Source organism: Rhipicephalus microplus, chromosome 2, assembly GCF_043290135.1.
Source record: "Rhipicephalus microplus isolate Deutch F79 chromosome 2, USDA_Rmic, whole genome shotgun sequence".
Lineage (NCBI taxonomy): Eukaryota > Metazoa > Arthropoda > Arachnida > Ixodida > Ixodidae > Rhipicephalus > Rhipicephalus microplus.
Genome location: NC_134701.1, coordinates 78,854,382 through 78,880,753, shown reverse-complemented (window position 1 = coordinate 78,880,753; position 26,372 = coordinate 78,854,382). Strand labels below are relative to the sequence as shown.

At 46.9% G+C, this 26,372-nt stretch overlaps 1 protein-coding gene across 5 annotated transcripts in view; it reads right to left on the bottom strand.

The window, feature by feature from the left end:
• LOC142796294 (phagosome assembly factor 1) overlaps positions 1-26,372 on the bottom strand; it is a 172,172-nt gene that overhangs the window by 74,376 nt on the left and 71,424 nt on the right. For all 5 annotated transcript variants that reach the window (XM_075886585.1, XM_075886588.1, XM_075886586.1 and 2 more), the window contains 3 exons: positions 25,908-25,984; positions 21,378-21,518; positions 3,729-3,932 (listed from right to left, as the gene is read on the bottom strand). In XM_075886585.1, coding sequence (XP_075742700.1) covers positions 3,729-3,932; positions 21,378-21,518; positions 25,908-25,984 — 422 coding nt within the window. The remainder of the gene's footprint in view (positions 1-3,728; positions 3,933-21,377; positions 21,519-25,907; positions 25,985-26,372) is intronic.

The following is a 26,372-nucleotide window of genomic DNA, read 5'->3' as shown; positions in this document are numbered from 1 at the left end:
ACAGACTGTCATAGTTTTTTCGTAGTTCTTGTTAGCATAGTCTGACTTTCGCGAACACCTATCGGGATCGCACATGCTTGTAGCGTGTCGAGCTTGGCATCTGGAGCAGGAAATCCTTTTTTTGCAGTCCCGTGCCCGATGTCCTTTGGTGGTGCAGCTGAAACACCTTTTGTCACTGGAAAGCAGTTCCTTCTTCTGCGTCAGTGACAAGTCAGCTGTGCAGGCTTCCGATCCGTGATGGCTGGACGAGCAGAATACACAGTTGTAATTTTTTTCTCGTACCGAGTTGCTGTGAAGCACAGATGACGTCGGTTTCTCACGCCGAGAGTACGTCGACTGACTGGCCAAGGGAGTATTCCATGTTCTCGTCCTTTGGCATCCTTAAAATCACTCTTCTCCAGGCTTTCCAGCTCGATACACAGGAAGTTGAGCACACGGTCCAGTCCTAAGGGTGTAGCTTCAGCTCTCGAGTCATATGCCAACTGGACGGCACATGATCGATGATACTGCACGACTATATCCCGTGGAAGAGCACGCAGTAGGATGTCGCAGAGCATTGACGAAAATGACGACTTGTGCACACCCAAAGTCTCTAAGCCTCGGATATTCACGAGAACTTGGTCGTACAAGCTGCGTAGCGCTTTGGTGTCAGTCGATGAACGGACAGGGCTTAACATCCGTAGCTTGGCAAAATATTCTTGCTCCAGGCGCGTCTTGTCCCCAAATCGCTTCTGTAGTATTTTGATGGCATCACTGTAGCAACTTTCTGTGGTCGGAAGGCCCGCAATTACTGATGCAGCGTCTCCTTTAAGATACAGTCGCAGGTAATGAAACTTCTCTGTGGCAGTGATGCGATTGTTACTATGAACAATTTGGTAAAATTGCTCCCAAAATTCAGTCCACTTGCATAGGTTTCCAAAAAAAGGAGCTATTGTCAGTTTAGGCAATTTAACTCCAGTTCCGTCTGATGGTGCTACGACTGTCTGGGCAACTGTTTCTTGAGTTCCGGTCGATGTCCTTAGCATGCGATCTTTCTTGCTGAGAATCTCAGCAAGAATGCGCGTAGCAACGTCCTCGTATTGTAAGACAGCGTTATACTCGACCTCGAACTCCTCGTCAGGTATATGCGGCTCAATCTCGTTGTTCAGGTTTTTAAGCTCTTCGTTATTAGCCTTCAGCCTCTCATATATGGAGTTGAGCTGGTCATAGGAGGCAGAGTCGTTAGCGAAGAGCTCACTTGCCTCGTTTATAATCCTCGTGTTCTGTGCTCGCCGCGACGTCCGCTTCGACTTCAGTCGCTCCATGCTGCTGCAGTTGACTGGTAGCCGTCCGTAGGGTCCTGGTTTTCAATCCCGGTTCTTCGGCACCAATGTTTAGACGATGGCGTTCCAGACACTGCGATCAGACTCAACTCCGTCTTTAAGGTATAAGGCAAAAAACACTTGTTTATTTAACTGCGTTCGGAAGTGCTCTGCTGTCACTTGAGCGTCCCCGCGTCCCTCGCTCGCGCTCTTCTTCTTTCTCGTTTCCTTGTCCCAGCCCAGAACGTGAAAAATAATCAACACAACTAATGCAACTTATAGACAGAAAAATGTTTCATGTGCCTCAGCTATGGCGACCAACGTGATCGCCGGCAACGCGGGCGTTTGCAGCACGTCGACTTTGCTCCCGCTAGAGAAACACGGTATGCACTTCCAGCTCTAACTGCTAACATGCCATAACCACGTTTGCTGACAGACTAGGAAGTTCATATTTCCCGTCAAGCGTTGGTGGCTATGGCAACGCATTTTTGTCTAGAAGTTGCGTCGTCCCGCCGATAGGTATCGGCTGCGGTCAGTGGGCCAATGGGGGTGTGACGTTGTTACCGTATTTACTCGATTTTACCGCGCCCTCGATTGTAACGCGCACCCGGTTTCCACGACGAAAAAAAATAAAGTAAGACATCGATTTCAATGCGCACCCATTTTTCTCGTTGGCCCGCACAATCACACCACTCAGGAAAATGACTCCTTTCGGGAGCGTCTTCCGTTTATATATGAGGTACGGGGGAAGCTTGTGCCTATCTGACGTGCAACGGAGCATTGCCGTCACTCTAGTTTTACCGTGGCCCGATGTCAGCACGTGAGCTTGCTTCGCCCCCTTCTTCTCGACGGTTGTGGTGCCAGGCATGTCGAAGTAAAGAGGTGTCTGATCGGCATTCCCGATTTGCCCAAGCAGGTAGCCGTTGTTGTGCCGCAAGTTTAGGACGAACCTCTGAAAACTGTTAAGCTTTTCTTCGTACTCCTCCGGCAACTTTTGGCCCATGCCCATTCGCTTGCGGAGGGAAAAGCCTAAAGTTAGTTAGCCAGCACCTGCTCGCTTTGAACTGGCTCCGCACTAGCCCTTTTTCTAAAGCTAACTGCATAGCCCGCACTTGGAGAAGTTCTGTCGTCACAGGCTGCTGTGCTGCTCGCTGCACAGCTTGACGAACTGTGCAGCGACGAGCTGTGCATACTCGACGAGCAGCTCTTCAATTTGCAAAAACCGACCCTGCTGTGGTCCACTGAAGCCTTTGCGTGAATCTTTGCTGTCGACAATCTTCTGCTTTTGTTTCCGGCCGATGTCAATAGAATGACCGTATTCATTTTTTTTTTTTCGAGCTCGATTCTAACGCGCATGCGATTTATGAACTCGCTGAACCGGAAAAAAGGTGCACGTTAGATTCGAATAATTACGCTAATTCTGCTGGTCGATAGCGTCTCGCGAGTGCCCTGACCTATGGGAATATCTGACACCGTGGTTCAGAGTTAGGGTCGGCACACTTGGATTGATGGATGACGCAAACTACGGGTGCCCGACGTGGCCTCTATTACTCGCTGAAATTCGTGCGACTAACAAAATTTTGAGGGTGGTCGAGCATTCTGGCATAGCGAGGCACAATTTTAGAAAATTTCATGGCTTTAGCCCAGTTCAGCACGGAAATAAAAATTTGTATCAAATTTGCACTATTGGTGCAGCTGTCGCAATCCTGAATTACACAAAAATAAACAATACAGCAGTCCAAGTGCCAGTAATGATTCATCACGTCGTCTTGATTGCCAACCGTGAAGCCACCACGAACATTGTTTCCACTTTGATAAGTTGTGCGGTATTGTCTAATGACGCACATGATAAGCACAGCGGTGGCTAAGCCACCCAAATCCCGCTGTAAAACAGAACCTAACGCAACCAGTAAGAAAGACGATGCGTCAAGTGAATGGAGGCAATACGTGACGGAGCCTGCATGTAGTTGGAAGCAGAGCCAAACGGATCACTCGCTGTGTTTCCACAGTACATGCAGCTCAGACTGCAACAATTACTATGTTTTTTTTTTCTATCCTAGCTTGCAACTTGGAGCAAAAGACATGTGCTATTTTAGAGCAAAAGAGAGCTAACACTCTCTTTATAACCTTTCTTACTATGACATTTCACTGACGTCACACGCCAGTGCCTATGGCGGCCAATTGTGCCACGTGGTTGCTTGGGAGCCTAAGAAAACTGTGATTTCAAACGGGAGTCATGAATTACAAACTGGATATTACGCTGAAATATTTCAGAATCAGTTCTGTGCATGTCTAATCCTTGTTGAAGCAGAGAATATTACAACTGGGCAGCTTCATTTTCACTTTACAATCTTTTTATATTATGTGAGCAAGATCATGTGTACAGCAGGTCAAGAGAAGGTGGTGTGCAAGGTTATTTTTCATTACCTTGGTGAAGGCAGTGACCACGTGGCCATCGTCCTCGCTGGCCACATCCACCAAGGTTGCCCGACGCTGCTCGGGTGTGGGCGGGAGTCGCAGCCTCAGCCGAAAGGGGCAGCGGTAGTACTGCTGGAAGTTGAAGTGGCCTGGGTAGTTGCTCTGTAGCACTATCTTTTTCACCACGTGACGCTGGGCATCAAACAGCACATCCTGCACACGCAAACACCAGACCGAATGACATTAGCTCCAACGTAAAGAACAGAACTGCAGAATGACACCAATGGCCTGTATATGACGTCTTAATTTATATCAGAAGGTTAGATTTCTTGTTTCTGTGCTATTCTTAATGACAAGCAAATCGCAGTGATATATATGTATGTAACCTTAACAATAAAACCATTTATGGTAGACCATTAAGGGGGAGGCTACACTTGATGGGCAACTTTTTTATTTATGTATAGATCTGAACAACATTTTCACAGTTTGTGTATTTAGATGTGCAGATTATAAAAACGTAATTACTTTTCGATAGGTCAAGTAGTTTCCAAGATACATCACAATCAATGTATAACCTGGGTCCTTCGTTTGAAGCCTAATTAGCCTCTAAGCAGGAAGCACCATAACAGTGGCGACAATGTAGAAACAATGTACGATGTTTAAGGAGTGCAATATGCTATAAATCAATTTGCTGGGCCGATTTCGACAAGAGTTAGAGGACATCAGTGTTCACAGAAAAAAAAAAGCCACTTTCACCTGTCATGCATGCAATCCAATTAAAACAATTTTTGATAAGTATATTACCTTAAAAATAGGCATATTGCATACCACATGCATTTATGTTTCTGGCAAAAAAGAATCATGCTGATAGCTTGAATAGAACAAAAGTTGTTTTGCCTCCAACTTGGCAAATTAGCCCAAATTGCTGTTTTGAGAAAATGAGAAAAAACATTTCAGAACACCTTTATTGAAAAAATACCAATAAATTTTTATGAAAATGCACCAAGGGAATAAACTAGATGCATCCCATCTTTATGCTTCTTGACCAGCTTTCTCAGACTATGGGACGCTTCTTTCCATTTATTTGAGATTGCACTCTGACTAGTCTTTCTCCCTAGCTCTCAGGGATAGCTCTCTAGCCCTCAGAATAAGAATAAGGTGGAGCACATTTGGCAAGCACTCTCAAATCATTACTGGTAGATTGAAACTATCCCTCAAAAGGAAGGTATATAACAGCTGCATCTTGCCAGTACTTACCTACGGATCAGAAACCCTGAGGCTTACAAGAAGGGTTCAACTTAAATTGGGGACGATGCAGTGAGCAATAAAAAGGAAAATGATAGGTGTAACCTTAAGAGACAAGAACAGAGCAGAGTGGGTAATCAAGAAAAAAAAATGAACATGGGCGGACACTTAGCACATAGGCAGGAAAACCGATGGTCATTAAGGATAACTGACTGGATTCCCAGAGAAGGCAAACGCATGAAGGAGGGACAGAGTTAGGTGGGCTGATGAGATTACTGCGGGTATAACGTGGCAACGGAAAGCACAAGACCGGGTTGATTGGCAGATCATGGAAGAGGCCTTTGCCCTGCAGTGGGCGTAGTCAGGCTGATGATAATGATGTGCAGTATTGCCACAGCAAAAATGCAAACATAATATATTTTGGCTAAACTTTTGAAGGTGTACATGGCAAAAAAATTGCAATAATATTATTGAGCTCTAAACCTCTTGCACAAGCTCTTTACTTAACAAGTAGACCAAATTTGGTAAAGAAAGAAAAAGCAGTACGTTCAAAAACTTTTTCCCAAACAACCCCCTGGACGGCATACAGGGAAGTTGAGAAGACACCCACATGAGCAAAAAATTTTTGTCAGAAATATTGTAATCTCCACATTTCAGATTATTGTCAAAATGACTGGGACATTTGGCGTGGAATGAGCCTATGTTAATGTACAAAGAAAACAAGAGAATACCCGCCGAAATAACGCAAATGTAGCAGTCGGGTGGCTTTGCTTAGACAGAAATAGCTTTACTCAAAAAATGTCACGGGAAAAAAAAAAAAAGTGATTTCTCAGTATAAACGTCGAAGAAATTATACGTACATAACTTTGGTAAAGCTCTCGTGATGGGAATGCTAATGCTACACCACGTGCAAAAAAGAAAAGAAAGGGGGAAGTTTGCATTAGTTGGGTAAAGCCTAAAAAATGGCGAAGCTAATTGATTTTAATTAAGGGGCTTAAAAGGAGATGCCATTCGAAAAAACAAAAAACATGTTTATCTATAATGTAGGGCAATAAAACTTTGCTGTATCTATAGGCTTTTATGCTGATTTCAAATATGTAACTAGTTTTACAGAAAGTTGCACAGTTTTTGTTTTGTGCCATGACATGTGGCAACTATTTCGAACAAATTTTTTGCCACAAAGCATTATGGTTCTCAGCCATTGATGGCTCATATTTTTCGACATTAACTGTAGAATGCAAATAGCAATCAAAGAAGTACATATAGGATATTTTAATGGACAAAAAAGAAATTGTAATGTGAGAATTCTTAAAACCCTCAGCCCAAACTAATTGCTTGCTCTAGCTTCGTAGTAAATATACAGGCAATATAATGTTTCAAAGGAGATAATTGCAACAAGTTAAGGAAAAAGTGGGCAAAATTTCATCTCGCTCAGGCTATCAAAAGTGCCAAAAACATGATGTTCAAACTCATCAAGTTGACCAGAAAGGGGTCTTGAGAAAAACGCATTTTGAAAGGGCATAAGTGAAAGCTCATCTATGCCGAAAAGATATGTTTTCTAAGATGATTTCCTCCATCATGACAGCTAGGCAATCATAGTTATTTTGAGCATGTGGCTTTAGTGAACTATACATGTGAAATGCAATGGCAAGAAGCCGGGTTACCATTTCCAGGGGACTCTAGACCATGAGCTCTTCTTAATTTTTAGTAACTGCCTTGTTGTGATGTAGTACCTTAAAAATGCGAGCATAGCAGACGACAGTACCACATCATTTAGAAGATGAGAAGAATGAAGAGGCATTGCAGCGCGCCCATTGAAAGAAGAAGAAGAGACGCTCGTGGAGAAGGAAGCCGTTCAAACGCCGGCAAGCGAGCGACGCAAGGGAGCCTAGGGCGAACCCGCAACTACGCGCGAGGTTCGAAAGGCCGGGTTCCAGTCCTCGAGCCATTGACGTCCTCGGGGCACGGCGTGTCGGCGTGGCCAGACTCGAGTTCTGGGTGAGTGGTCCTGCGGACATCTCCGGTACGGCGAGCGCCCTCGAAAGACCGGAGCTGCTGACCACGTCCATCGAGCCGACGTCGCTGACAGTGTGCGGCTACGCCTAGACCTGGTGATGCCCCTTACAGTGGTATGCTGACCTGGAACCCAAGCGACGACAGCATCCGAGCACGCAACGGATACCACTTCAAGGCACCGGGCTACGGCACAGACTGTGAGACTACTTACTCTTTTCTTTTGTGTGTGAACTGCGTGCGTGTACGACTTATAGTACTGTATGTGCAATAGTTTTTTTTTTTTTTGTTCGTCCAATATAACTCCCGTTTGTTTTCCTCACTGTCTCCATCTTCCTCGCGTCACACGCCTTGCTATGTGACGAACCTAACACACGACATATCTGGCGTCCGCGAGACAGGACTACTCTTGCTACATCTAAGGAGAGTATCACATCGCATATGTGTGTGTGACGGTCGATGATGGAAGCAGATAAGCTGACGGCGATCGGAAAGGAATTGGGGTTAAGTGGCTCAGCACTAAAAGAATGGATGGACCAAGAATGCGCACGCGAAAAAGAGGCACGAGACGCCCGTCTGGCTGAACGAAATGCCGCGAAAGAAGCCGAGGAAGAGGCAGTCGCTAGGTTACAAGCAGAGAAGGAAGTTCTTGAGCTCAAGTTAAGGTTGCATCAGTTAGGTGCGACAGCAGGTAGCACAACTACTGGGCAGCTTACCGAGGGTGCGCCCATAGGCACTACGCAGAGCTACCGAAGTCCACATGAACTCATCCCAGCCTTTAACGAGGAACGCGATGAGCTGGACGCATATATACAACGATTTGAGCGCGTCGCTGCTAGTCAAGACTGGCCGCAAGACAAATGGGCCCTATCACTAAGCCTTTGCTTGACCGGAGAAGCCTTGAGTGTAGTTGGTAGGATGGCACCAGAACATGCCATGGACTACGTAACGTTGAAGAAAACGCTACTACAATGCTTTAGGTTCACAGAAGAAGGCTATCGGACAAAATTTCCATCAGCCAAACCAGATAATTCTGAAACGGGCACGCAGTTTGCCAGGCGTCTATTACGTTATTTTGACCATTGGCAAGAAATGGCCAAGAGAGACCGGACCTACGATGCTCTGCGAGACACAATTGTCTCGGAGCAGTTTCTCGCACAATGACATGAGAAACTCGCTGTGTTTCTTAAAGAAAGAAACTGTGAAAGCCTTGAAAAACTTGCGGAGGCTACAGACCACTACTTGGAGGCTCAGGGGTTGATTAACCTTGGCAAATGTAAAGGCGATATCCTGAGCAAGCCTCCAGGTCAAACTCGAACGTCTGAGAGGCAAGATGACAAAGAGAGACCGCAGTGTTTCCTTTGCAACAAAAAGGGTCACAGAGCTGCTGATTGCTGGACCACCACAAAGGGACCAGGTACAAAGCCACCCTTTTGTGGAAAATGCCCCCGCACTGGGCATAAAACAGCTGACTGCTCCAAAAGGGCCAACAGCGTTGAGAAGGCCTCATGCTCTTTTCAACAAAGAGATGGAGCCAAGATAATTAATTTAGAGTCGCAGGCTTCGCTTTGTGTTCCTGATAGTCCGGAGTGCGCAGAAACGCACCCAGCCAAGCTGAAGGAAAAATTGATGCCCACGGGCGAAGGTGTACTCGAAGGATATCCTGCAACAGTACTGCGAGATACCGGATGCGATCCACTCATTGTCAAAAGGTCTCTTGTGGCGGATAGCAAGCTGACTGGAAAGATTTCCTCGATTTACCTCTTGGATGGACGGTTGATGAAGCTGCCTGAAGCGCACGTGGAAATTTTTTCACCTTTCTTCACTGGCAGAACTCGAGCCCTTTGTACGGATACTCCTTTATATGATGTTGTCTTGGGAAATGTGGAAGGTGTTCGAGATGCTCACAATCCTGATAACGACTGGAAGAGCCGTCTTTACACCCAGAACACTGCAGAAGAGTATTCTGGCGCAGCAAAACCCGGTTCTGCACACAGACCCTTGTATGCAAAGACTTCAACATTGGCTGCAAGGAGAACACGTTTCAAGACAAAAGTTGCTGCAGTAAACCGACAGGCAGGAAATCCACATCTACTTCCGGCTCCAGTTATTAACCCCTTAGGCATCAGCCCACAGGACTTTAAAACCAAACAGGAGGAAGACAGCAGCCTGCGGAAATGCTTCGAAGCCGTTAACCAAGAGGTCAAGACAAGGTTTGGTAAAATATTGTTCTTCACGAAGGACGGAATCCTCTATCGCAAGTACACCCTTCATTCTAAGAGGCAGGTGAATTAGCTTGTGGTACCAAGGTGCCTCCGACAATTTGTTATGAAAATGGCCCACGAAGGCATTCTTTCAGGCCATCAGGGAATTAAACGAACTACCGACCGGGTACTCGAAGAGCTCTACTGGCCAGGGGTTCAGTCAGACATCACACGATTTGTTAAATCGTGTGATATATGTCAAAGAACTATTCCCAAGCACTTGGTGGGTCGTGTACTTCTCGGCAACACTCCTATAATTGACACCCCTTTCAAGAGAGTAGCCATTGATATAGTGGGTCCATTATCACCGATGTCAGAGGGCGGAAACAAGTACGTACTGACAATGGTGGACATGGCAACGCATTATTCCAATGCTGTAGCACTGCCGAGCATCGAGACGGAGAAAGTCGCTGAGGCACTGCTGGAGATGTTTTCTCGTGTAGGTGTCCCACGGGAGATAATCAGTGACAAAGGCACGTCATTCTCGTCACGCCTAACGAAGGAGCTAAGCCGACTTCTTTCCTTCAAACAATTGCCAACAACCCCATATCATCCCATGGCTAATGGCCTTGTAGAGAGGTTCAACGGCACCCTGAAATAAATGATAAAAATAATGTGTCAGGAGTGTCCGAAGAAATGGGACCGGTACCTGGCACCCTTACTCTTCGCTTATCGCGAAGTTCCCCAGTCGAGCTTAGGCTTGTCCCCGTTCGACTTGCTCTACGGCCGTTACGTCAGAGGTCCCCTGGCGATACTGAAAGAATTATGGGCCGCTGATCATCTTGATGATGATGTGAAAATATCCTATCGTTACGTAGTCGAACTGCGGAATCGTCTTGAAGACACCTGCCGATTAGCCAAAGAGGAGCTTCAGAAAGCGAAAATGATACAGAAGAAGCATTGTGACCGAAAGACCAGACCACGTCAATTATCCCCTGGAGACAAGGTTCTGCTTCTTCTTCCATCGGATACCAACAAATTGGCTCTGACGTGGAAGGGACCATTTTATGTCCTTGAGAAGAGAAATGATGTCGATTATTTAATAGATCTTGGTACCAGCAGCACAATATTCTATATCAACCTATTAAAAAAGTATGAGGAACCGCTGCCTGCACCACCGCATGAAGCATCAGCTGTTTGCCGGGCGGATGACACCAAAAGCGACGAGCTACCATGCGTTCCATTCCAACGAAAGGACTACTGCACCCAGTCTCATACGCAAGCCGTATACTGCAACCATGCGAAGCTGCTTACTCTACAGTGGAGCGAGCGGCCCTGCCTTTTACGTGGTCGGTCCTGTTGCGAACGACGGACCGATCCCGCCGAAGCCACCACTGTTGCGAAAGACGGCGACGCCAACACGGTCCCGAAGGCGCCACTGCTTTCAACTCCGCCGGGAAGGTCACCAGCCGTTTGGTAGCGTATGTTTCTCAGCTCGCGACTGCTTCTGCGCAGAGCTGGTAAGACGAGCGGACGAGACGACGGTGAGTTAAATAAGGTTTATGTACAGCTATATACAGAGGCGTTACAATTTCGGCACTGGGGCCGACAGAGACTCGAAGAGCCGAGCTCTCCTCTCTAACACATAGGTCAGCTTTTCGCCTAAGACCGCCGACTCACACACATGTCGGCTCTCCGACACGGGGACTCCTCTCACATAGGACCGCCGATTGCGACGCACCGCAGGGCTTCTTTTATAGGCACCGGGTCCAACCAAAAATGTTCAATTAGAAGCGCCGCTGGTCGTCAGGGCAGATTCCTCCAATGGGGTCGCCGCGCAATGCGTCAGACCACCAGACACGGGGACGCCGGCTCGCTGTCACGTGCGCCGCTGACTCAATGCACGTGGGCCAGAGAGGCGCCGCGCGTGTTCACGCCGTTGGGTTGTTCGCGTCAGGCGGACTGCGGGCTGGCCTTGACCCAGATTGCCTTTTTCAGAGGCACGGACGTTTGACGAGGACTCGCTGGCATAACAGCACCCCCGCCGCCAGACAATGCACCGGAAAGACGAGCTGCTTCCACGGGGCTTGGATGTCAGGTGCGCTCGTTCGCCAGGTCCCTCCAAGTTCGCCTCCAGGGCCATGGGGAGAATACAGCTCCAGACTGTTCCGGAAACACATCCCATTTTTGACGACGGATCCCAGCTCCACTGGCTTGTCGCCACAACTTGCTGGCCAGCTTCACTCGTCTTTTCTGACCACCTTCGGTTTCAGCACTTGTCGATGGTTCTGCAACTTGCTAAGAACGGTTCGACAACAAACAACACACGACACAAGCAAGTGCCCTCGGTCACCCGCCAGAACACCAGACCAAGTATAGTACAACATATACCTATCTACGTGTCTATCGGAATTTTGTTCCCTCTACATCAAGAGGCACATGTGGGACACAAGACTCTTAAAGTAAGAACTTCTATTTTTCACACTTACAACAACGCAACGAATTAGAATACCACATAAAGTTGGCCCCTTGAGATCACTCTGAACGAGAGCGCTCAGCCCAGGTCGTGATGAGGTCAAAATTTTGCCCCGAATCGCCAGCCAGAAACCGAAAGGTTGAGAAGTTACTAGCTGGAACGCACTGCTCAATGCACCTGCATTAGCGTTTACCTTTCCTTTATTTTTTTTTTAATTTTTTTGATAGCGAACGTCAAAGTTGCGCTGTGGAGCAACATGCTCCACTTCAGTAACCGGCCACTTTTAGGCGACGATACCTATGCGGCACCAGGAGCGGCTCACACTTGCGACGTTGCACAGGGGAACAACGATACGGCTTGCCACGGATTGACTCCTCACCGCTTAGCTCGATATCGTGTTCGATCACCCTCGTGTTTCCGGGGCGGTCCGAAAACACGTCTTCAAACTCGGAACCAATCTTTCTCAGGTCCTCTTTCTCAGGTCCTCCTTCACTTAAGCTAGGCTCTAGGTTTATCTGCTACTACTTTTGCGGGCCCTTCCCAATCAACCTCAAGCTTGTTCCTTTTGGACGGCTGCAGCAGCACTACCTGATTATCATCTTCAAAAGCACGCTTCTTCACCGATTTCTCGCAGTGCTCCTTCGACAGCACTTGTGCCGCGTTTTTGTGGCTTTCCACTAGCGCTTCAATCGAGAGATCCTCACGCTGCTCTCGAATGAGCGTCTCTCGATCAACTCTCGGCAGCTCGCTCCAACTTTCCGCTACAGGCGAGAGCGTTGCAACCCTCTCGCTCTGACTCAATGGCGCCATGTCGTCTCCCCTTTCTACGGAAACCGCGCCGGTCGGTTCGACGACGGGCCGCTCGCGTGACTGCTCACATGACTCATGCGGAGACTTTCCCTTCTGGGGTTCCGTCGACCCGCCGACAAGGTCACTTGAGAGTTCACCGCATTGAACCAGATCAAGTTGCCGCGATAGCTTCCGCGCTTGCGATCGCGTGAGAGCCATGCACGCTAAGTTGGGGAAGAACGATTTGCCCTGCTCTTTGAGAAGCTGCTCTGAATTGTTCGAGAAAAGATAAGGAAAACGATCGTTTAGCGCGGCAGACACAGCCGCTTCGGTGCGAAGCTTACCGAACGGGCCTTCAATGACAACGGTGGCGATTGGTAAGCGAACACTCTGCTCCTCGGCGACTTGCCTGATCCACGCGCATTCTCCTGTAAAGTCATCCGGAGACACCAATGAAGGATGGACAACGTCCATGGTTGCCGCTGAGTCTCTAAGTGCTCGGCACGTTTTTTCATTCACCCTAATTTCTTGGAGATATGGCTCCAACAACCGCATGTTTGTTTCTGATTCTCGAATTGTTGCGAAGGCAAACTTTTCCTGACAGTTTCTCGCGATGTGTCCTTCCTTTTTGCAGTTGTAGCAGATTAGCGGCTTCCGTTTGTTTTCCGATTCAAATGCCTGTGTGGTAGAAACCTCACTCGATTTCTCCGCTTCTGTTTCCCCTTCCCCTACACTGTCCTTCGTAAGAGACGGGTCCCTTTTTAAATTACGGTGCGGAACGGGTTTCCGTTGATCAGGTTTCCTTGAAAAGCCCTCTTTCCTTTCATCCTTTTCAACGCGCACTGCCCTGCTATGCAACTTTCGGCGAGTATAATACTCCTCAGCTAACTCAGCTGCCTTATTTAACTGTACTTCCCCAAGTCTGTCCTGCAGCCAAAGCCTGACATTATCCTCGATGCAGCGGTAGAATTGCTCCAATGCAACGCATTCCACCACTTTATCGCGGTCGTCATAAACAACTTCGCCCTTGAGCCATTCAATTAAATCGGCCTTAAGACGAAACGCGAAGTCAACGTGTGACTCATTCCCCTTTTCAGCATACCGGAACCTTTGCCTGAAAGCCTCAGGTGACAACTTATAACGTCTCAAGAGCACTTCTTTAACCTCGTCATAGCTCTCAAACGCTTCCCTCGACAAGCAAGTTATCGCGTCGGACACTTCGCCGGGAAGAAGAGCTAGCAGGTTCCGCGCCCAAAGAGACCGCTCCAAAGCGTTGCGCTCACAGACGTGTTCAAACTTGACGAGATACTTCGCCATGTCCTCGCCTACTACGAACGGTGGCAGTTGGTCCCGAATTCTAAAACCGCTGACCTGAAATGTTGGAGAAGCTACGCTAGGCGCCTGCGAACACTGTAGAATTGCCAATTCTAGTCGTTTCAACTCTAGGCGCTCTTGTCTCTCGGCCTCCTCGCGCTCGCGACGTTCGCGCCTTTCAACTTCTTCACGTTCGCGAGCTTCGCGCCTTTCAGCTTCTTCACGTTCGCGAGCTTCTACTTCTCGCCTTTCAGCCTCCTCACGGCGTGCTTTGATATCCACCCAGGCCTCATCGACTTCCTCAGCCGACACTCCCTCATCCTTCATGATCTCAAGGATCGCTTGCTTTCGTTTCGCACGACCCAAAGTAATGCCGAGTTCCTCACAAATTTCGATGAGTTCCTTCACTTTAAGGTTCTCCATCGTTCACACTAGCCTCTTGCTGTTTGCCCCTGTTAAGAATCTACTTGCCGTACCCACTATAAGCCTACTAGCAAGACGCGCAAGCAATTTTTCACACTCCCGTGTTTACCCCCTCCGCATTAACTTTGGTTTCAAAGCACTTCGACTTTGCTTGAAACGATCAAAGCTCACTTCAATGCTTCACACAGCCCTTCTCTAAACTACTACAACCTGAGCTAGAGTAGTCTGGTGAACTGAGGGGAAAACATCAGGCACTCACCACATCGATGTCGCTGACGCCGGCCGATCCCGCAGCTGCCAACCACTGTTGCGAACGACGGACCGATCCCGCCGAAGCCACCACTGTTGCGAAAGACGGCGACGCCAACACGGTCCCGAAGGCGCCACTGCTTTCAACTCCGCCGGGAAGGTCACCAGCCGTTTGGTAGCGTATGTTTCTCAGCTCGCGACTGCTTCTGCGCAGAGCTGGTAAGATGAGCGGACGAGACGACGGTGAGTTAAATAAGGTTTATGTACAGCATATATACAGAGGCGTTACAATTTCGGCACTGGGGCCGACAGAGACTCGAAGAGCCGAGCTCTCCTCTCTAACACATAGGTCAGCTTTTCGCCTAAGACCGCCAACTCACACACATTTCAGCTCTCCGACACGGGGACTCCTCTCACATAGGACCGCCGATTGCGACGCACCGCAGGGCTTCTTTTATAGGCACCGGGTCCAACCAAAAATGTCCAATTAGAAGCGCCGCTGGTCGTCAGGGCAGATTCCTCCAATGGGGTCGCCGCGCAATGCGTCAGACCACCAGACACGGGGACGCCGGCTCGCTGTCACGTGCGCCGCTGACTCAATGCACGTGGGCCAGAGAGGCGCCGCGCGTGTTCACGCCGTTGGGTTGTTCGCGTCAGGCGAACTGCGGGCTGGCCTTGACCCAGATTGCCTTTTTCAGAGGCACGGACGTTTGACGAGGACTCGCTGGCATAACAGTCCGGAACCTTCATATCGTCTCATTCGGACGCACATTAATTCTACAGAGTGATCACAAACCGCTTGTGTACGTCACGTCAACCAAGCATGTGAACAGCTGCGTGTTACGGTGGAGCCTCATCTTTATGGAAGTGCGTAGATTACATGGGCCGTTTGCCAACTCTGTGAGCAACGTCTGCATAAAGAATCGATGCTCAGTGGTATTAATTGCTTAAGATGTAAACCTTACAGCGCGATACAAGTATCATGACGCCTTAGTTCTGTGACTTGTTTCTATTTTTTTTTTTTGTGTGTACTTCTGTGACCGAATGTGCCGAGTGTGCGGGGCTCCGAACTGCTATAGTGTGCAGTGGTGCTTACGTGTGTGTTTCCGTCTGCATGCCAACGTGTCCGCCGTGCCCCGTGCCCCAGTGCCCTCAAGTTCTTCTACCGGAAGAACTTTCTTAAGTGGGGGGTGATGTGATGTAGTACCTTAAAAATGCGAGCATAGCAGACGACAGTACCACATCATTTAGAAGATGAGAAGAATGAAGAGGCATTGCAGCGCGCCCATTGAAAGAAGAAGAAGAGACGCTCACGGAGAAGGAAGCCGTTCGGACGCCGGCAAGCGAGCGACGCAAGGGAGCCTAGGGCGAACCCGCAACTACACGCGAGGTTCGAAAGGCCGGGTTCCAGTCCTCGAGCCATTGACGTCCTCGGGGCACGGCGTGTCGGCGTGGCCAGACTCGAGTTCTGGGTGAGTGGTCCTGCGGACATCTCCGGTACGGCGAGCGCCCTCGAAAGACCGGAGCTGCTGACCACGTCCATCGAGCCGACGTCGCTGACAATGTGCGGCTACGCCTAGACCTGGTGATGCCCCTTACAGTGGTATGCTGACCTGGAACCCAAGCGACGACAGCATCCGAGCACGCAACGGATACCACTTCAAGGCACCGGGCTACGGCACAGACTGTGAGACTACTTACTCTTTTCTTTTGTGTGTGAACTGCGTGCGTGTACGACTTATAGTACTGTATGTGCAATAGTTTTTTTTTTTTTTGTTCGTCCAATATAACTCCCGTTTGTTTTCCTCACTGTCTCCATCTTCCTCGCGTCACACGCCTTGCTATGTGACGAACCTAACACACGACACTTGTGCTCTTTAAAAGCAATTTCAGCCTACTTCAAGTTTAATTATAATTTTCAGTTTTTTAGTAGAGAAAGTAGAGAAGCTAAAACTTGCAAAATCAAATAAAAGCAAAAATATGTAATTTTAGAAAACACTCCCGTTTTTCAACACGCATCTCCTCTTAACATGGCCTTCTTAATAGATGCAAGATCTTTCTTTGGCATAGACAAAGTAGAGCCAAAACTCGGGCTGTCACAGGCCATGCAGGAATGCCTGAACTCCAGCACCAGAAGTAATGTGCAAAGCTGGCTGTGGCGCCGCCACCAGAAGGACGGACCTTGTCTCACTCAAATTCGGCTCGCGCAGCAGACAAACTCGGCACAGCGGCTGCACCCACTATGGGTTTGGTTGATAAGCAACAGCGCGGAGGGCTTCATGAGGAGACCCGATGTTTTAGCTCAAGCTCTGAAAGTTTTAATCTTAATAGCCTGCCCCTCCCTACGAAATGCTTAATCTGTTATAGCGCAAGACAGATGACTGCAGCCCTCCAGTAATAAAATGCAACCGCTGATTTGATCCACCCTTCCCTCATGTTCTGCAAACAAAAAGTTAATATGTTCTTTTAAGGTAACCCAAAAACTATGTATGATACAATGTATGAAACTGACATTTCGAGCCTGATTTGACCCCTTCCTCAGCTGCATCACTTGTGCAAGTATATGATATGTGGGGTTTAACGTCCCAAAACCACCGTATAATTATGAGAGACGCCGTAGTGGAGGGCTCCGGAAATTTTGACCACCTGGGGTTCTTTAACATGCACCCAAACTTGAGCACAAGGGCCTACAACATTTCTGCCTCCATCGAAAATGCAGCCGCCACAGCCGGGATTCGATCCCGCGACCTGCGGGTCAGCAACCAAGTACCTTAGCCACTAGACCACCGCTGCGGGGGATCACTTGCGCAAGTAGCATTGCCTTGTCCTCTCACGCAGGGTTCTTCGATTCCGCTGAGTCACAAATTACATGTGTGCAATACAGCGAAACCTCGGTAGAACGAACCCCACATGCACAAACTTTTCTGATCAACGAACATTTAAAAGATTCCACACCGACTGCTAATAGTTTCAATATAAAATTATTTCGCTACTGTGTACTTCAGAATACCAAAATTTTCAGAATAACGAGCAATAATTTAGTTCCGCTTTATATTAACAATGCCTCAGTACTACGAACTCATGTTCTGAAATTCGTCGCGACCATCAGAGCGGTATGCAAGCAGACGACAAAGCGAACAGACGCCTTGCTTCTCGGAAAACGCATGACGGTGCAGAGGGAAAAAAAAAAAGGCAACTTTCTCTTCTTCTTTTTTTTGTTGTTGTTGAAGCACCGAGGCTGCAGGTTTACAAGCGCTGAGGCGAGAGGCGGGGTCAACAGAAAAGGGCAAGGTCAGTGAGGCAGAGTGGAAGCAGGGGCACTGAATATCCAAGACAGCGAGGGAGCAGAAAACGAAAGGCGATTTTTTTTTTTTTAGCCCTTTTGTTTTCTTTGGAAGAGGCGATGACAGCCGCGACGCTTCGGGTTTTTCATTTTTTGTCACTTCTACAAGTGCTCTAGGAGGCCTTGTTTGTTAGTAGTGTTCATCTCGTTTCAGTGATTACTTATCGCATCCGCAAAGCAAGTCGGGGTTTGCGCTGCGGTGCTACTACAAATGACTTCATCTCGGCTTGCGATGAAAAAGCGGAAGCAGTTTTCGCTAAGTGAGAATGTGGATATTTTTCGGCAACTGGAAGGCAAAAAGCAGGCTGTTGTGACCAAAGAACCAAATGGCACCACAGAAATGTGGATAAGCTGGAGGCCTTCCCACTGCAAAGTTTCTGCTGCACGCCTCAAAAAAACTTCTTTAAAGTAAATGTGCATTTTTTGGGGTTCACTTGTGCATTTGTTTTTTTTTTTTTCTCGTGAAAAACGAGTTCAAGGATCCACCATTGAAAAGGTAAGTCATTTTGGTCGGTGGAAAATAAGTGTTTATGGTTAATTTTTGGGCTTTCACTATAATGGCCTTTCAAAATAACAAATTGCTGCGGCCCCCTGTAGTTCTTTATACCGATATTTCAATGTAGTAGGCCGCATCCCCAACAAAGTAATAATGCTGCTGCAGGTTTTGTCGATGTACAATGAATAAAGGAGAAGCCAACTTGCTATGTTTGCTCGGCATCTGTGCCAAAAAAAAAACAAGGAAACGCTGAAACAGTGTTGCCTACCGTAGGGTAATTTTACAATTTCTTTATCTGTGTAGAGTAATAGGGCCGTAATTGGACTTAGGAAACGTAGCGCAATTTCCACATTTTGTCTGTCGTCAATCAGGTAAAAATGTAGGCGGTCTGTGCAACATTTTCAGGGATTACTAGACTCAAAAAGATCCAGAAGATTTCATTGAAAAAAAAAATTGCAGTTGTCTTCACTCGCATGTCGCCAGCATAGGGCATTGACAAAAGATAAGATGTCATACAGCCCTGTGCTACCATTGTTCTAACATCTAATGCATGTTTTTTTTTTTTTTTTTTTTTTTTGCAGAGCCAAACTCATTTCGATTCACTCCCGAAAATTCTCTTCAACTGGACGTACACCCATGGCTTTATGTAAGTCTGAGTGAGTTTGAGTGAGTCGACTTGTGTGCGAGTTCACCGACCTATGGTTCGTGGCAACGGTGCACGTCAGGTAATGCAAACTTGTAGCTGGTTGTTAATGCATAGTACGCTAAGTGAGTAGTAATGCCGCATTGCCGGCTGGTACATTTCACTGTATATGCTGGTCAAGACTGGAGAACACATCTGAATTATTGAAGTTTTTCAATTAGTGGGGGTCGAAATAATGAGCTTTTACTCATTTTAGTGGCAAGGCAGGTGTCCTTCAGTGAGCTTCCATTTCCCACACATAATTCTTGTCCTGGTGGATTCTGTCACAAAAAGTCCGGTTTTCAATAATTTCACTTGATGGGAACCCGGGCCTGATACTCTATAACCTATTTCGTGAAAATTTCCTTCTGACTGTCAGAATTTTGGTTGTGGCAGCACATAAGCAAGTCTTGATGAGGATGTGGCAATGAAATCTATTTTTGTTATTTATAAAGATAAAGTGGTGAAAGTTGGCATGCTGATGTAATTTAATAACATAACTAAAATCTGCACTAAGCTATGCGCTGTAGTTAACGAGTTGCAAGACGTAATAGACTCTCATTGTCATCCCAAAAGTAATTAATGATGCAGACATCGAGAGGGCTCAAAGTGTCCCAGAGAAGAATTCATTTACAGTGGAACCCTGTTCGTACATTTTTCAGCGGACCAGCGTACTATTATTGCACAAAGATTCAATTTAATCCAAGCCAAGCCAAAGTCGCAAGTGCGCTTTGCGGCGTGTTTTTGTATGTTGTGTCCGTAATCTTGTCACGATATGGAGCGATACTGAAGCTACACGGCTGCTTTCAAGTTGAAAGTGATAGATTCTGCACCAAACAACGGCAACAAGGCCGCCGGTAGGCCCTTCGGAGTCTACGAGTTTTGTGTTAGCTACTGGTGACAGCAGCTGAAAGCCACTAAGACGCGTTGGGCCTGCTGTGTGCCTAAAACTGGGATTGATGGTAAACTTTATTTCTTCAGAAGGAAACTACAGACGATTCTGTTAAATAGCCATCAGCCCAATACTGACGTCCTATGCTCACCTTTTGAGGGCTCCTGTCGAGCCACGAACGCTACCGCTACGCCCACAAGCTTTGCGTATGGTATGCTAATTCTCGTCTATTTGCTTGCATTTTTTGTGTCACAAATAAATCTTGCCTTGTGTTGAACCTGTTCTTTTATTATTGATGTATGTTTTAATGAGTACTCCTCGAAGCTTGCTGTTGCTGGTGTGAGAATCCCGATTTGGCGCCACTTCGTTTTCTCTTTCGCTCTGTACGTTTTCGTTAGAAGTTTTCCCCGCATGATTTTCGCACCCCCCAACTTTGCATTGGTTTTCCGCCAAAAAAATGTGCGAGGATTATGCGAGTGAATACGGTATATTTCTAACTTTATTCTATTGCAAGAAGATTTTCCATTTTCTTCGTTATAAATGATGTTTCCTTATATTGAGGTTCAAGTGTATCTTTATTTGTTGTGCGAAATGGCAGAAGGATGACTAGCAGCAACTGCTAAAAACGTGAAAGTTGACAAAACGGCCTTCAAAGGAAATGGATCTCGAAGTTAAGGGAACAGAACTCAGAAGAAAACTGGTTTTAATTTTTATTGCAGAAATGCAGCTTTGTGGTGGCTATCTTGAGCTCTGATCTGTCCTCCTTACGATTATTCCAAAATACTGGCACTGTGCCAAGGAAAAGCTTGAAAGTTCACATTTTCTAAAGAAAAATTTTCTCATAGTTTTTGAATTTTTGATGACAGCACACTACCAAAGTAATTTTTTCTCAACTTCAACTGCTTATCTTGATCTAATGTTACAAAATCGCATAAAAGATGGCTTCAGGATCACAAAAATATAAAATTGAAAAATTCAACATTTTGACCTAACTGACCCTTCTCATCTGCACAAGAGACATTCTTAATCTGGTTTATGGGTCCTCTTGATACCTTCTTTCCATTGAAACCTGTAAAGCTGTCACTAATTATGGGGACATATCAGATAACGATGCATAGTGACAAAACAGACTGACTACCTAGCCATTATGGTGGTTTACAGGAGGGGCGCCCGGAAAGGAATGGATGAAACAGGGCTTTCAGAGACATCTCGAAGACAGAGTGATTTTTCTTAACATACGGTCTGCGTGACACACGGCACATGTAAGCTGTACAATAGTGCCGTAAACGAGACCGAACACTAAAAAGTGTGGCAGCTTGGGCTAGTTGATATGGCATGACAATAGCTATAGCGGGAGAACAAAACGACGACACAGAGACAAGTGTCCTTCGTGTCCTTCTTGTCTCTGTGTCGCCGTTTTGTTCTCGTGCTATAACTATCGTCGAACACTAAGCCTATGATTTTCATGTGGCCAGGCTTTGACAAACTATAAAAGTGAAATGAATGCATTCCATAATCTGCAGCACACCCACCATGCCCAGGGTGAAGTAGTTGTAGAAGTAGTCCGAGGCCCTCGCGGCCAGTAGTCGGTGCGAGTCCTGAGCATGGATCTTCATCTTGTCCTCCTCCTTGTAGAACACCTTGTTTGGGGAACCCAAGGCCCACACCACGTCCTGAAAGAAAAAAAAAAAGGTTCCAACGCTGTTTGCTCTCTGCCGCATTGTTTTCAACTCTGAGTTAAGAACCCATCTTGTGTCATAAAATACAGCAGAATGTAAAGGAAGAGCGTTCTTCAACATCGTCAATACACGGAATTCTTATTATCCAAAACAAGCCTACCTGCGGATGAAAATGAAAACAAATCTTACAATGTATGCTCAAGTTCTAAAACAAAATGATTGCACTGTCGCCGATGGTCTTTTCGGACTCCCAAAATTCTGACTAGTTGGATATTTTGGACACCATAAATGCACCGTCAAGGTTCCAATAGCACTAACAAACTTTCACGACCCGTTTCCCAAATCAACTTATACCTTAAAGTTCCTTTTTTTTTTTAACAAATCAATCTTTGAGCCATGCCACTCGATTTCGAACCATGGCCCAAATAAAATTAAATCACCTTGTCCCCAAGCGTAGCACGAAGCAGGGCATAATTGGGAATTTTTTGGGGGGATGCTCCAATTGAAATAAACTTAATTTCCCTGTCCTAATAACTCTTACAGAAATTGGAGTGAGCTGCAACCGTGAGCAACTGCACGCATGGTAGCAAAGCGGCTTACCTAATCAGTAGTGCCACCTGCATCACCATTATGGTAGCTCAACTGCAAGTCTAAGCGAGGGCCTAGACTCGTTAATCTCGCTCCCTCCTCCGGCACGAACAGTATGTTTTCAGTAATATGTTAGAATAAAGCGCATCCTTCTCATTTTTACCATGCCACAGCTTTCGTGTCTAGCTCGCCCTGATCTCACATCTGGCGCAGTCGGCCCCAAGCCATGCCTGGAACGTCGCCTTTTGTCTACCTCGTGAAGTGATCTGTCGGACAGGCAGCCTAGCGCTCTGTCTTTTGTAAAGCGCCTGCCACCCGATACGCCTCTCACCCGCTTGTTTCGAGCCATTTTGTGTCATTGCCATTTGTTTTCGCTGAACGTCATGCCGACGCCCACCCGCCCGGCCGATGAACTAGCCTGCACAGCCCAAACGATTTGATCAGCCTGCCTTTTCGTCTCTTGTGACTCTTGCGCTACTTTATTGTAGACGCCATGCTGCTTGTGAATTGGAGCAAGGCTATGCTTGAGGACTTCGCCAGCTTTCCAGCGGAATTCCTCCGTGAAGAGTTAGCTGACCGAGACCTGGACACCGCCAGGTCGAAGGAAGAAGTAATCAATCGTCTCATCGCCGATATCGTCCAAAATCGCTTAATGACATTGCAGTTGCCCTCCCCAGACTCTTCAGCACCCAGCCATTGCCCAAGCACTGCGTCACCACCGACTTTCGATTCAGTCCAAAATACCGAATTGCTGACAGGGTTACTTCAACAGCTTTTTCACGTGTCACAACGCACTGCAGCTTCAGTTTAGGTGACTACTCTTCCAGACCTGTCCGCATTGCTTTATACTTACAGTAGAGATGGCAGAATTTCAGCGTCCCACTGAATTGAAGAGTTGGAATGAATTCGAAACCTAGCTTCACGAGAGCCTTCACCTTACTCGCCGTCACTCTGGGAAAGCTTCGTGAGGCAGGCGCACATTGGAAAGCAGGCGCACATTGGAAAGTAGTCACTGGCCGTCAGTGTGCCACCTGTGAAGTCTTCAAGCAAGCTTTCCTAGATCAATTCAGTGCCAAGAAAATCTTGCTACAGTGGCAACAAGCTGTTACTTGTCATATGCAAGCACACATAGAGAACCTTGCCAACTACTCTCTGCATGGCCATTTTTCAGTGCCTCCTCACTGAGCATCACAATAGTGGTATCAATAAAAAGGTCAAGCATCCGTATTGCAGTTGCCGGACTTCTCCTTACAATCGTAGAGCAAAAACAGAGAAAACAAACTATCAGTGGCTTGTCTGGCAAAGATTGCAAAAAATGCAAGCCTACTAGTGTAGGTGTGCCAGAATGCTTTAGAGGTGCCTTTGTACTGGTTATTGCAACATGAATTATACACTGCTGTTATTCGTCGGTGCTCCCCCGCTAGGTCTTTTCACAAAAATATGGTCACTATTTTGGACATCACAGCGTCATTGTATCTTCTGTCAAAGCTTCTTCTTTAAGGGAGGAACAGGAACTTAGCCATCAGGAATCTTATTATTTAATAAGCTAGAGTGATGAAAACTTATGAGATGGTGTATTTGCATGTGTAGATGTCAAATGTGAACTCAGTTTTTATGTACCTCTTACCATTTTGTTTTTAATTAGCCATTATTTAAAAGTTCTTTTATTACCTTTTCAGTAAATTGGTTGCGCAGATCTCATTGAATTAAATGTCTTGCATTCTACAATTAGCAAAGAGTGCAAAAAGCAAGTTTCATGGCTCTAGCTTTCCTACAACAAAAGTTCTGAAGTTTAGAATTTCATCCTTCCATTATCAAGGAACGATAATTTTTGTATTTTACTTTTTCTAAGACTTTATGATGTCCTATAGTTGCATATGACACTTTCTTGCACTCACTAAGCATCCACCTTCTCAGCAAGACAAAAATTATCAAATTCCAGTGTACCAAAGCCGGGAAGCGCCTGTCAGAAGAATCAAAGGTGGCCAAAAAACTGAAACTGAGAAAATGGCAAAAACAAAGCTTTGTATATACAATCAAGAAATACTACACAAACAAAAATGTTGCTCTCTGCGTATAAATGCCTCAGAAAGCACCAGGGCAGTAGTCTTTGTCACACTTTTGTCGTTGCCGCCGCTTTGCTTGTTGCAGGAACCTGGAAGATGCTGAACGCTTTCGCTCGGCGCTCATGATCCAACGAGAACCCTTCTCTTCTGCCTGTCGCTCACTTATGGAGTTTTGCTCTAGCTGAAGTTCTTTGAGGATATGTGTGGAGGCTTCGTTGATTCCTGATACTGACTTCGGATATTGACTTCAAATGCAGCACATTTAGCCTAACTGGGTACCCTCCTAGAGCTCCACTCACCGTCAACAAGTCCACAGTTGCGGCACTCTGAAATCAGCCTCATCGCAAGTCCATATTCACGCTCACCTTTTTCAATAGAAATGGTCCCACTGCATGTCCGGCATTTAGCCGTTCTTTCAAGAAGCTTGTTATCGCGGATAAGTCAACGATCCCGAAGGTAGCCGCCGATGGTTCCGAGTCCTAGCGCACTGTCGCGAGCGTTCGCAGCTTGCCCTCGCTCGCCTAAGTTGCCGATAAGCTACTGATCTTATTAGCACTCACTTTCCGCTGTTTCGCACGATCGGCGCTCATCAAAAAAGGCTGTGTCTTTTCTTATGCGCTGCCTATCGCCGACGTCTGCGATGCGGCCAAGGAAACAGGCGGAGATGTCGGCGTTTCATCCGAGGATCGCGTTCTGTTGCTGCGCCCTCCTGTACTAGATGCGCGTCGAATATACCCGCACCAATATCTCTTTTCACCGTAGATTTCTTTGTGCTTTTTTCCAAACATGTCAGCGGTGCGGAACTTGCAATACGGCTTTGGCATTACGGAAGGTTCAAGCCAGGTTCAAAACGTGGTCGAGAGCGTAGGCCTAACGCACTGGCCCGGTGGCTGCGGCACACTTCGTCGGGCTGGTTCGGCGGCGTGCCGGAATGTCCAGACTTGAGAAGCGCTTGCTCCAAATTCTCGCTAGCTCACCCGGGTTCAGGAAGCCGTCGAGAACAATGGCATGTGAGCGAGATACACTCACTGCTTCACGTGCGCTCTACTGCTGCACGCAGCAGACAGCTAGGGAAAGCGCGGCCGAGAGCGTAGCCTAGCGCATTGTCCCGGCGACTTCGTCGAGCTTAATCAGCGCCGTACCAGTATACCGTCGAACGTAGAGACTATACAAAGATGCTTGCTCTAATTTCTCGCTAGCTCACGCGAAATCAGGAAGCCGACAAGTTTGACAAAGTGACATACATTCGCCGCTTCGCGTACGCTCCGCTGCCGCACGCAGCAGACAGCTCGGGAGGCCCAGCGAATCAGAAGGCTTGATTTAGTCACGTGTGCTCACCGCACCAATTGGCTCATGCAACAGGGCTTTTTTTACGCAGATTCATGGTGTGCATACTGAGTGGACGAAAACAAGCTCAGCGGCATATGAAAGAAAAAGGGCAGCTCTTTCGAATGCGACTAAGAGGGCTGCTGTAGCAAGCGTAAATTGGCAACACTGCGGAGCTGAAGAAGCCCGTTTTTCATGCGTACATCGCCAAAAATTCAGCTCACTAACGTTGCATAAACTACTCTCATGGTTAAATTACCAATCTAGGATGCATGAAAATTGACGAGATTATGCAGTGATAGTGGGAGAATCTAAATATATCATTTTCAAAAAATCGTATTTTTTAGCGATTTTCGGTCTCAAAGGCCCGCTTCTCCCCTTAATCATGGCTTGCTAAGCTTACCTGGACAGAGTCACCGAAGTGCACCGACCGTGTCAACTTCTTCTGAATGGGACCAGACAGCCTGGACGTCTCGTATGCTGTACAAGAAAGCAAATAGTGTCAACTGTTTATTTGCAATGTGAAAAATTTGCCATTCTGTTACAAATAAATATATTCCTAAATAAAACAACAAACTCCTTTTAAAACTGCATATAAATGCACTTTACTGCAGTGAGCTTGATAAATAACGGTCTTCTAATGTGGAGTAATTAGTAAAGCTTGAACTTGGGCTTGGTATTCTAATGTAGTTGTGCTGAGCGATTTGCTAGCATTTTCGTTCTATTCATTAGTCCTTCATACATTTCGCTCAGTGCAATTACACTAGACTACAATGGAGTACTTTATTATACTGCTAGGTTGTCTTCCCTCTAGCTGCAGCTTCGAGCGGCCAGCTCATTCACTCGTCTTCGTTGATGTCGCAGGTAA